The sequence below is a fragment of the Panthera onca genome, chromosome C2 (assembly GCF_046562875.1).
Source record: "Panthera onca isolate mPanOnc1 chromosome C2, mPanOnc1 haplotype 2, whole genome shotgun sequence".
NCBI lineage: Eukaryota > Metazoa > Chordata > Mammalia > Carnivora > Felidae > Panthera > Panthera onca.
The window spans coordinates 152,719,916-152,731,926 of NC_138347.1; the positions used below are offsets into that span (position 1 = coordinate 152,719,916).

Sequence of the window (12,011 nt, forward strand, 5' to 3'; positions counted from 1 at the left end):
CCTCACACTCATTAGAATGGCTACTATCAAAAAAAAAAACAGAAAATAACACGTGTTGGAGAGAATGTAGAGAAATGGGAATCCGGGTGCACTGTTGGGGGGGATGTAAAAATGATATAACCACTGTGGGAAACAGTATGGCGGTCCCTTCAAAAAATTAAAAGTAGGATTAACATATGACCCAGAAATTCCACTTTTGGGTATATACCCCCAACAGAATCAAAAGCAGGGTCTCAAAGAGCTCTCTGTACGCCCTTGTTCATAGCAGCTTTATTCATGATAGCCAAAACGTGGAGGCAACCCAAGTCTCCATCGATGGACGAATGGATTAGCAAAATGTGGTCTATACATACAATAGAATACTATTCAGTCTTAAAAGGGAAGGAAATTCTGACATATGCTACGACACGGGTGAAGCTTGAGGACATTGTGCTAAGTGAAATAAGCCAGTCACAAAAAAGACAAATACCATATGATTTTACTTATATGAGGTACTTAGAGTAGTCTAAACTATAAAGGCAGAAAGTAGAATGGTGATTGCCAGGGGCTGGGGTAAGGGGAATGGGAAACTATTGTCTAATGGGAAACTAAATGAGATTTTTAGTTTTGGAAAATGAAAAGAGTTCAAACTTAAAAAAAAAAAAACTGCATATACAAACAAAGGGGCACCAGAGTGGCTCAGATGGTTAAGCATCCGACTCTTGATTTTTGACTCAGGTTATGAGCTCATGGTTCATGAGTTAGAGCCCCAAGTTGGGCTCTGCACTGAGAGCACGAAGCCTGCTTGGGATTCTCTCTCTCTCTTTCTGCCCCACCCCTCCCCCACTCATGCTTTCTCTCTCCCTCAAAATAAATAAATAAACTTTAAAAAATACTATGAAAAGAGCTCTGGGGGCATAGGGGTGGCTCAGTTTGTTAAGTGTCCAACTCTTAGGCTCAGGTCATGATCTCACAGTTTGTGATCAAGACCCAAGTCGGCTCTGCACTGACAGCATGGAGCCTGCCTGGGATTCTCACTCTCCCTTACTCTCTGCCCCTCCCCTGCTTGCTCACTCTCTCTCTCAAAATAAATAAACATTAAAAAAAGGAATTCTGGAGATGCAGGGTGGTAATGGTCGTACAACATTATGTACGTGCTTACTATCTCTGAACTGTACCCTTAGAAATAGGTAAGATGGCAAATTTTAGGTGTATTTTACCACAATAAAAAAATTGGGGGGGGGGGGGCACCTGGGTGGCTCAGTCAGGTAAGCGTCCAACTTCAACTCAGGTCACAATCTCGCGGTCCGTGAGTTCGAGCCCCGCGTCGGGCTCTGGGCTGATGGCTCAGAGCTGATGGCTCAGAGCCTGGAGCCTGTTTCCGATTCTGTGTCTCCCTCTCTCTCTGCCCCTCCCCCGTTCATGCTCTGTCTCTCTCTGTCCCAAAAATAAATAAACATTAAAAAAAAATTTTTTTTAAAATTGGGGGGGAACAGCTGTCAAGAACATGAAAGACAATTATGGGATGATAAAGTCACAGGAATAAAAGGCACAACATAAGGAACGCAGTCAATGATGCCGTAATAGCGACGTATGGGGACAGACGATGGCTACACTTCTGTCGAGCACGAGGTAGACATGTGCAGTCACTAAGTCATACACATGAAACTGATGTAACATCGTGTGTCAACTGTACTTGGCTAAAAAAATTTTTTAATGGTCATTTATTTCTGAGAGAGAGAGAGAGAGAGAGAGAGAGAGAGAGAGACAGAGTGTGAGTGGGGGAGGGGCAGAGAGAGAGGGAGACACAGACCTTGAATCAGGCTCCAGGCTCTGAGCTGTCAGCACAGAGCAGGACCCAGGGCTCGAACCCATGAACAGTGAGATCATGACCTGAGCCGAAATCAGACGCTTAACTGACGTGAGCCACCCAGGCGCCCCACAACTAAAAAAAAATTTTAAAGAACATGAAACACAAGAAAAGATCAAAGAATTCTTCTGAACCACAGACTCTAAAAGGGGGTCTGGACAATCCCATGCAACAAGACTTCCTAGGCAGAGTCCTGGACCAGAGAAGAGAAAAAGCCACCGTGGGTCAGCTGTGAAACCTGGATGGGATCTGTGAATTGGAGGTTAATGGTGCACAAATGCTGATTTCTAGGCTTGGAGGGTGGTATGCTGGTGGTGTAGGGGACAGTCTCTGTTTGGGAGACGTGCATGCCAGAGCGTTCTGTGGTACTGAAACATCACATCTGCCATTTGCTCTCCAAACATTCAGAAGAAAGCTAGAGAGCAGACAGTGGAACAAACACGGTCATGTATTAACAACGGGGGAATCCGGTGAGGGGCATATGGGAGTTCTTTACACACACCTGGAGGCATCTTGATGAAGGTCTCCTGGGCATGCACATCGGCCTGTTGCATGATCCGTTCTTTCTCTGCAAGAGCTCGTGCGCGGCCCTGAATGATATGTCTCTCCAACATTTCAATTTCATCCAGCCGCTGCTTGTAGAGCTCCCGAATCTGACGGGTAGACCATCAAACGCACAGAAATCTGGTGAGATCACAGAGCTTTACTCACCCTCCCCCCAGCATCAGGCTTCGTGGGAAACCCAGAGCAGTCACAGAGCTATGGAGACCATCTGGTCCAACCCAACAGGTGTGAAAACTGAGACCCACCGAGGGAAACGCCTTAAAGGTTTCACCGGCAAGTCAGGGAAAGAGCCGAGCCTGAAAGTCCACCTCCTGCCTTCACGGCTGCCACGCAAACGCGGAAAAGGCACACAAACCACCTGGGGTAGACAGAATTGTGCCAGGCAGGTGCCCCTTCAAGGAAGGACCTGCTACCTAGCAGCAGGGAGTGTAAGGAGCAGTCAGCCTCCAGCTGTCAGCCCCTTCACAGTTGACCCCAGCTGCTGGAAAGTGCTCATCTGGGACTCCCTACAAGGGATTCCTCGGCAGTGCGGATCCAAGGCAGCTGCTTTCCTCCCTGTACAGATGGGGAAGCAGGTGTGTTCTCATCTGTACAAGGGACTGGGCGTGCTTCCTCAAATCTGGACACGGAATGCCTAGGTTCCGACTGTGGTGTGTGACACAAACACAGGCAGCCCCAAAGGGGTGACTTTTAGCTTCACGATCTCCAGGGAACAATTATTCAGCTATCTGCCCCAGGCCTTTTATTTATACGTGCAGTATGTAACTGTGCGTGTGCATGTAGAGAAATGACGATGAAGAGGTGCTCCAGACATAGGCTGTGTGTGTGTGTGTGTGTTACGTAAATGAGCGGAAAGCGTGTCCTTCTACTACACTGTCGAACGCACCGACGCACGGACTCTGCGCTTTCCCAGCGGCATCCCCAGGGCCTCGCCCCCGGCAGGTGCCGGCATTTGTCCAGCGGTTGAGTCCCGTGGGAACCCGCCTTTCTGGGGTTGCGCCCTGGGTCCCCCGCACTGTCCCCCGCCCCGTCCCCGGCGAGCACCGGCAGGGAGCGCGCGGGGCTCCGGGCCGCCTCACCCGCCGAAGCTCGTCCACGAATTCCTCGTGGCGCGCATCCTGGCTGCCGCGGGCCTTGATCAAGTTCGCGCTCAGGTCCTCGCCGATCACCTCGTTGGTGTACAAGCTACGGAAGAGGCCGGTGAGCAAGTGCGAGATGTCTTGGGTACGCAGCGAGGTGGGGCGCAGACGCAGCAGTGGCGGCTCGGGGAGCGGCCGGAGCGCGGCGGGCCCCGCGCGGCGGGCCCGGCCCCCAAAGCCGTAGTGAGAGGCTTCGGAGCAGGCGACCGAGGACAGACGGGTGGACTCGCTGGGGCTGCGGACCCGGGCCTGACGCGAGGCGGGCGTCCACGTCGCGCCCCCGAACGCGCAGGACCCGGACTCTGCGGACAGCCGGTCCCCTGCTCTCCCCGTCTCCATGGCAACTGAGACGCCGCTCACGCCTTGCCGCCCTTCCGCTTCCGGCCGCGCCCCTTCCGCTTTGCCTCGCTCGTCGGCGGTGCCTTCGGTGTCGTCACCGTTGTAAATATTCGCATCTTCTCTGTCGACCTTGTTAAAGTGAGCTTCGCGTCGGGCACCTGTGGAAACACAGTTCGCTGGCGCAGCGGGGTCGGTCTGGATGCAAAACCTGGTTCCTAACTACCTCTCTTCGTCCGTTCATTCTCTGATTTCTTAAGCAATTATTAATTCGCTCATTTAATATTTATGGTATAAAGACTGTCTTTCAAGTCTGTGCTGGGAGCTGAAAATAGCAAAGGAAGTAAGATGCTGCTTCTGCCCTCAGTCGTGTGTGTGTGTGTGTGTGTGTGTGTGTGTGTGTGTGTGTGTGAGAGAGAGAGAGAGAGAGAGAGAGAGAGAGAGAGACACGTGGAGACCAGCGTGATGAGCAGGGAGGGAACTGGAAAACAGTGCTAGCTTTTAGTGGGTTAAGCCCAAGGTGGCGATAAGTGTTGGTTATCAGGGAACCACAAAGTGACAGGACCTCATCATTCTGCGGACGGAGCGTAAACAGTGGCTTTTTGGACGAAGTGAAGACCGGGCAGAGATTTTTTTTTTAAATCACCATCATTAGTCATCAGGGAAGTGGAAATTAAAACCACAGCGTGATACCGCTAACACTTAGTACAATGTCAGGAAGTTAAATAAATGTACCAAATGAGTTCTGGTGAAGATGTGGGGAAACTCAAAATCTCATGTTGCCATGGGAGTACAAACTAGTACAGCAACTCTGGAAAACGGTGTGGCAGTTTCTTAGAATGTTACACATACAGGAGGCCCACTCCTAGGTATTTTCCGGAGGGAAATGAAAACCTAGGGGCACACAAAACCCTGTACACAAACGTTTATGGCGGCTTTGTTCACCATCTCCTGGAAAAAAAAAACCCAAATGTCCTATCCACTGGCCAAAGGATAAATTGGGGTGTATCTATACAACAAACGCTCTCAGCAATAAAGAGGAAACAGACTACTGATACAACAGCAGGGATGAATATCAAATGCATTACGCTAGGTAGAAAAACCCATTCTCAAAACGCTATATACCAAATGGTTTCATTTTTAGGACCTTCTGAAAAGTACAAAACAGAAAACAGATCAGTGGTTTCCAGAAGCGGGTCATGGAAAGTTCTTTATTGCAGTGGTGGTTACACAACTGTATGGCTTTGTCAAACCTCACAGGACTATAAAGGATAAATCTTATTGTATACAAATTACACTCCAGTTTTTTAAAAAGTGAAGGAAAAAAAAAAAAAAAGGATGAGCAGGAATAAGCCAGGAGAGGAGGAAAAGGGGCACTCTGGGCGGAGGGAACCCATGGTACAAAAGCCAGGCAAGAGCACTGCATGTGGGGGAAAAAAATCCCAGCAGTTCATGAGTGGAAGCTAGAGTTTGAGCGGGACGAATGAAGCTGAGTGGCGAGGGCCAGATCATAAGCACGTTTGTAGGCAACATAGAGAATTTAAACTTCGTTCTGAGCACAGAAGGGCCATCAAGGGTCTTCAGGTGGGAGTGTCATGGTGCGTTCTGTGTTTACTGAGAGCGCTCTGGTTGCCGTGAAAGAACAGACTGGAGGGAAGCAAGAGGCATCAAGGTGATGGGTTAGGAAAGTAATGCAGAGGTTAGGAAACAGGCGGATTGGGAGTTTAGGGTAGGGGAGAGGAATGGATTGGAGACATGTGAATGGGGGAATTCACAAGACCTGCCGGTGGAAAATGGGAGTACGAGAGAAGAGGGGCCCAGAATGACTCCCCAATAACCTGTGTGTGCAACCAGTGGGGGGGGGGAGGATCATCTCCACTGAAAGGGGGGAGAGGACCACGCTTGTCCAGGACAGCCACTTGAGATCCCACAGACTGCCATCATTAGCACGCGATGGCTTCTGCTCACAGCTGATACAATTCGCTGCTTTTTCCTCCTGGGGTGAGCCTGTGGGCCTTCACAGCTGAAACCCGCTCCCTGAGATGAGCCCCAGGGTGCTTGCCCACGGACCTGGGCCACTTCTGCTTCTCTTGGGTGGGTCTGGCTCCCTTATCTGCCCTGTTCAGTACCTTTCCCGTCCTCAGAGAAGACCCTGCTGTGAATCTCCCCCAGCATCTTTCTCCGCAGCGTGAGGGACCAAAGAGACCTGTCCCATGCCCACCCTCCAGGTACCTGGGGCCCCAGAATTATTTGCTGAAACATCCTAAGCCCATTGACAGGGCCTCCAGTGCAGGATATATATCCATATATATGTATGCATACACACACACACACAATTTTTTTTTTAAGTAGACTTCACACCCAGCGCAGAGCCCAGTGGCAGGGCTTGAACTCACCACCCTGAGACCAAGACCTGAGCTGAGATCAAGAGTTGGACACGTAACCAACTGAGCCACCCAGGCGCCACCGCAGGCTTCTTTTTCAAAGCCTTCCTCCCGTTGCTGACTGGTGTGTGCCCCGAGGAGCAGGTTTGGTGGGAAGTGGAAGTGGACCGGGCTTGGGCAAGTGGGCTGGTTTGCCCGGGTATCCACGCGCACGCAAGGCCCCCGGTGGTGCAGGAAGGCGCTGTGGGTGGGAAGAGAAGCGGAACAGTCGGGGGGGCCTCCGCTGCTCTGGTGTTAGGAGCGGGCCAGCCCAAACCCCACGGTCTTGTTGGTTAGAAGCAGTTCCTGTGGAAGCTCCCTGGTCCCCTTCCCTGTCTTGGGGAAAGACAGGACAGTGGATTCTTGGCATCGCTTTTGGCCTCTCGGTGCTGCCTCCAGACAGCCTCAGAGAAGCTCACAGGGCCTCTGCCCCAGCCTGGGAGCGTTCTCCCCTTTTTCTGTGACCCTTCCCGCCCTCTGGCTTCAGCCCCTCTGCTCTGTCCAGGCTGAGGCCTCCGGCGGCAACCTTCGGGCTCCTCCAGTGGCAGCGGCCACGCCTCCGTCGTTATCTTCTACCTTTCAGCAATATAGGCCACTGCCTCTTCCACTCCTGCCTCGCTTCCCCCTCCTCTGTGTTTCCCCCATATCCACCCCTGTCTCCCTCTGGGACTGGTCTCCCTCTGCCTGAGAAGCTGGATCCATCCCTGATTCTGCCTCCGGCATTCGACTTCTGTTTGCCCCCTGACTGAACCAATTAAGGAAATGGTTCAGACCCGGCCCCAGGAGAAACAAGGGGCCGGGGCCCTCACTGGCGCCACTCTCCGGCCTCCTCCCCTAGGCAGACCTCTTAGCACAAAGAGAATCCCTTGAGCTGCCTTCTTCACTTTGTCACAATCTGTTCTGCTGACCAGAACTTTTGTTTCTTTTAAACAAATGCAGGCCCACTCACTGTATGAAAATATCTTTTTTTTTTTTCAATATATGAAATTTATTGTCACATCGGTTTCCCTACAACACCCAGTGCTCATCCCAACAGGTGCCCTCCTCAATACCCATCGCCCACCCTCCCCTCCCTCCCACCCCCCATCCACCCTCAGTTTGTTCTCAGTTTTTAAGAGTCTCTTATGCTTTGGCTCTCTCCCACTCTAACCTCTTTGTTTTTTTTTTTTTCCTTCCTCTCCCCCATGGGTTTCTGTTAAGTTTCTCAGGATCCACATAAGAGTGAAAACATATGGTATCTGTCTTTCTCTGTATGGCTTTGTATGAAAATATCTTAAATTATTCAATCGGGTGCCCCCTAATGACCTTCACCTTGTACAATGTTTTTGTTTTGTTTCGTTTTTGAAGTTTATTTATTTATTTCGAGAGAGAGAGAGCGTGCGCACGCACGCGAGCACAAGTGGGGGAGGAACAGAGAGAAATGGGGAGAGAGAAAGTCCCAAGGAGGCTTCGCACTGTCAGCACAGAGCCCGATGGAGGGCTCGATCTCACGAACCGTGAGATCACGACCTGAGCCGAAATCAAGAGTCAGATGCTCAACCGACTGAGCCACCCAGGCGCCCTTCACCTTGTATAATGTTTTTGTATGTAATATACAGATAATATCACAGAGTTAGATAATAATATAATATCACGGAACTAGAATTGCGTAGCCAAAGGGTGTGTCCTTGTTAATATTTCAGATGCTGCCAAACTGGCCTCCAGAAAGATTATCCCAGAGCAGATCTCCACCAGCATTATGCGAGAGCCGATGGACGTTTTCAACATGTTTTCAACCACATTCCAGATTTTATTCCCAGCCTGCACCCGCCTCCAAAACTCCACATTTGTACATCCATCATGTCCTTGATATGTCGCCTTGGCCATCTGAAGGTATCTCAAACTTAGTATGTCCGGAGTAGAGCCCCTCCTCCTCCTCAGTCTTCTCCATTTCGGGTTTTGGGAGCTGCCTCCTTCCGAGGCCCAGCCAGAAGCTTGGAGTCATCCTTGACTCCTGTCTTGATCATACTGGCCCCACTGGTAATTCTTGCTGGCTCTCCCATCAGACTGTATCCAGAGTCCTACTGCTTCTCTGACCCCCAGTCCTACCGCCGAGGTCTGGGCCACCATCTCCATCACCTGAATTACTGCGACAGCCTCCTCACCCGGCTCCCTGCTTCACCCCTTGTCCCTCCATGATACTCCTCCCTGCAGGCAGAGTGATTCTTTGAAAACACGGGTGGGATCATGTCCCTCTTTGACCTGAAACCTTCCAAGTGCTCTCCATTTCTCCCAGTGTAAAAGTGGAAGCCCTTAGAAGGCCCAGCAGAACCTGGTCCCCATTACCTCTCGCCTCCTCTCATTATCTCTCTCCCTCTGCCCCAGTCACACTGGACTCCTTGCCGGTCCCCCAACACACCAGCCACACACCTGCCTCAGCCTCGACACTTCCTGTCCCCTCTGCCCAGAATCCTCTTTCCCAGATATCCCCGAAAGGCTCTCCTACATGTCTTTGCTCAAATGTCACTTGCCTTGTAAGATCCAGCCCATTTAAAATTGAACCCTCTCCCTTCCAGAATTCCCTCACCTTACACACCTTGTAATATACAACTCACTTCTTATGTTTATTATAGCGTCTCTTTTTGTCCTACTAGAAGTTAAGCTCCACGAGGACAGGGGTTTGGAGTATATTTTGTTCACTGACGATTCCCAAGCCTCTAGAACTGTGCCTGGTACAGAGTAGGCGCCCAATAAATGTTTGTTGAACAAATGAAATAGCAGAGCAGGGTCCTCTCCAGTTCACAGACGTAAGTGTGCTCCTCCCTCACAGGGGGGTCTGAGGGCCAGTCTCCTGAGTATTTCCCCACACCTGTGGGGTGGTATAGGGTTGGGGCAAGCATTGGGACCTGGTCCACAGTGAAAGAAACATCGCAGTTATGTTCACAAACAAATACACAATGAAAATCTCACAAATATAATTATGGAAAAGTAACCCAAGTCGTCCCATATCATCCTGGGATGACCAATGGGCCCTGACACCCTGTGGTCCATCCCAGCATCCTGGATCCCTGCACGGTCAGTACTGTCTTCCTGGCATGATCTGAGCACCTGCCCTTGCCCTAGCCGCTTCCTTGGGAGAGGCTGCCTTCACCTTTCCTCCCAGTGCGTCCGGATTTGGGTCCAGGACCCTCTGGAGTGGGGCTCAGATGGAGTTTTCCAGGCCTCGCAAGCATCAGGGCACGCCCTTAGACCAAGAGCCTGAGGCTGGGCTCTGTGACCACCAGGCTCAGTAGAAGGGCCCAGGTAGGGGACAGCCACGGGGAGAGAGGATTCCAGTGTATGTCTGTCCAGCAGGCACTTACTTGTACCAGGTAGGGGACATCTGTCATTTCAGTGGACTCCAAGGGAAACTGCAGCTCCTGACTGTGGAGCTCACAGAAATGAAGGGATTGCTCAAAGTGTCACAACAGGAACCCACGCAGCTGATTTAAAGAGCCCCTCATCCCCGTGCCCTGGGACAGGGGCTTCAAAGACCAGGAAGGGCGGAATAAACCATGGCACCTACTCAAAGTTGCCTAGGTTTGCATTTCTGGGGGATGGGGTGGGCGGGGCCAGTCCTGAAACACAGAGGAGCCCGACAGTCCCGAAAGTTGACATTCAGGTTTGATCCTCTCTCTCCCCAGGCCTCTAGAATGAATAGTGGTGGAGCGGCCTGGGAAGTGACTGGAGGTAGGCACGACCCTAATACTAGGTCTCACTAGGTGTCCCCTGTCTCCAGTCATCCCAGAAGCCCCCTTCTCCTGCACCCCTCCCCACCCCCCCACCCCCCCCACACACACTGAAGACAGGATGGTCCACTGAGGTGGCAAGATGCCTGAAACTCCACCACAGGACAACATGGTTGGCCATGCACGGCCCCTCTCTGCACACTAACTGAGCTTGCCAGAAGTCCTGTGAGTCACCAGGATCTCAGGGCATCTTGCAGAGGTAACTGAGAGCTGGGTTTTGGGGAGGGTAATTCAGGCGCCAGGCCAGGGCTGGGCCCACAGAGGGCCCTGCTTGTTTAGGGCAGAGGTTTGTGGTTGGGCACAAAGCCTCACGCTAGGCCCTCCAGGCTCCCTCCCCTCCAAAGACGAATAGCTATACTCCCCTGCACAGGCAGGCAGAGTGCCTCCCAGCCTGTGAGAGAGGGAGGGGGCCGACAGGGGAGGTGAGGACAGTACTCCCAAGTGTAGACTGACCCACAGGTCAGGGCGGCAGCCTGGTTGCTCTGAGCAGGGCATCGCCCAGCCCTCTTTTCTGGCAGAACCTGGTTGCCTGTGCCAACTCTGAGTCAGCCATGCCTAATAATCTCAGGCCGGGGAGGAGGCTTCAGCTCCTCTGCTTGGGCCAGATGCCAGAGGAGGGCCTGAGTGGGGTGGGTCTGGGGTACGTAAAGGAAGAGCCTGGCTGCAGCGCCCCCGCCCCACCCCCGCACCTGGGCAGAGGGAGAGGCGAAGGTCCTAAATAACGCTCTAGTTTGGAGCCTGGGGCTCAGAGCTGGGAGGTGACGTGAATAAATAGGAATGATGCTTGAGATGAAGCCAAGGCAACTGCTGGTGTCAGAATTTCAATGGTCTCTGGCTGGAAAGAGGAACAGGGCTTGAGGAGGCCTGTCTTGCTGAGTAGAGGGTATTGTGGGCCCCCCTGGGAAAGTCAGTGTTCCCCAAAGGGCAGGCCTGGGGACATGCGTTCTAGCCTAGAATTGAGAGGGAGAGACAGATGTGAGGACAGAGAAAGGACCCCTTCATCCACCCTGCCCGCAGGCAGGGGCTCCAAAGTGAGGCCTGCCGGTGTGGACTTGCTCATCCCAGACTGGAAGGGAAACCAAGGAGGGCTCTGACAGGCCTGCCAGGGGCAGGGGTGGGTGGCGCTCCTACTGAAGGACAGGACCACTGGACTCAGTGCCAGATAAAGGACTAGACCTTCTCTATGTGCAGGAGGCACAGGCAGGGAGGGGGCTCTCCAAAGTCTGGAAGTTCTGACCCAGTCTCAGCCGTCAGAACAGGAAGATGTGCCCTCTGGTTTACACCCCTCCCTGAGGTATTCAAGGCCACCTAGGCCCGGTTGGCCGGGAAGAGGAAGGATTGAGGTGAGCCAGGCCTTGTCCTCCTCCAAGAGGGGTCCAACGGGCTTCTGCCAGACTCTCACATCGGCTTTACCAGCCCAGGAAGCCTGGATGATTCACTGGTGGGCCCGGCACCCTTCATCCTGGGAGGCCTTGTGGAGGCTCTCCCAAAGGGTGATAGGCAGCAGGATTCCTGGACTTTCTGGGGGGGGGGGGGGCGGTATCTGGGTACCCTATAAAGAGGGTGTCTGTGTTGCAAGACTTGAGGGGATACAAGGGACCATAAGGGCCTCTTGTTCAGACAGCCCCTTGGGAAGCTACCCAAAGAAGGGACCCTGGAGATGTAACCCCATCCTAGGTCCCGTCCCTCCACTCTACTGCACAGAGCGCCAGGGGGTTGGGGTGTGAGAGGCTCAAAGGTGAGCTCCCTGCATCTAATTGCTGTAAACTTTCCCTGCCTGAGTGTCAGCCCTCACCAAAGGCACTCTTGGGGTCAGAAACTTCCCATCGAGAGAAGAGGGTACCCTCCTTCGGACGAGGTTCAGGCATACCTCTCCGAGGACCTCCTAACCCGTGCCCGTGCACGCATTTTGCAGAAGGAAAAGTACAGCTCT

The 12,011-nt window shown here is 52.5% G+C and overlaps 1 protein-coding gene across 2 annotated transcripts in view; it reads right to left on the minus strand.

Annotated features, from left to right (window-relative positions):
- Nucleotides 1-4,112, minus strand: part of DLEC1 (DLEC1 cilia and flagella associated protein) — a 91,437-nt gene extending 87,325 nt beyond the window's left edge. Inside the window, exons 1-2 of one of the 2 annotated variants that reach the window (XM_078432506.2) lie at nt 3,493-4,112; nt 2,352-2,502 (exon numbers count right to left, since the gene is read on the minus strand). In XM_078432506.2, the coding sequence (XP_078288632.2) occupies nt 2,352-2,502; nt 3,493-3,891 (550 nt within the window). In that variant the 5' untranslated portion in view covers nt 3,892-4,112. The remainder of the gene's footprint in view (nt 1-2,351; nt 2,503-3,492) is intronic. The other variant, XM_078432505.2, reaches the window with a different exon arrangement.
- Between the last annotated feature and the right edge of the window lie 7,899 nt (nt 4,113-12,011).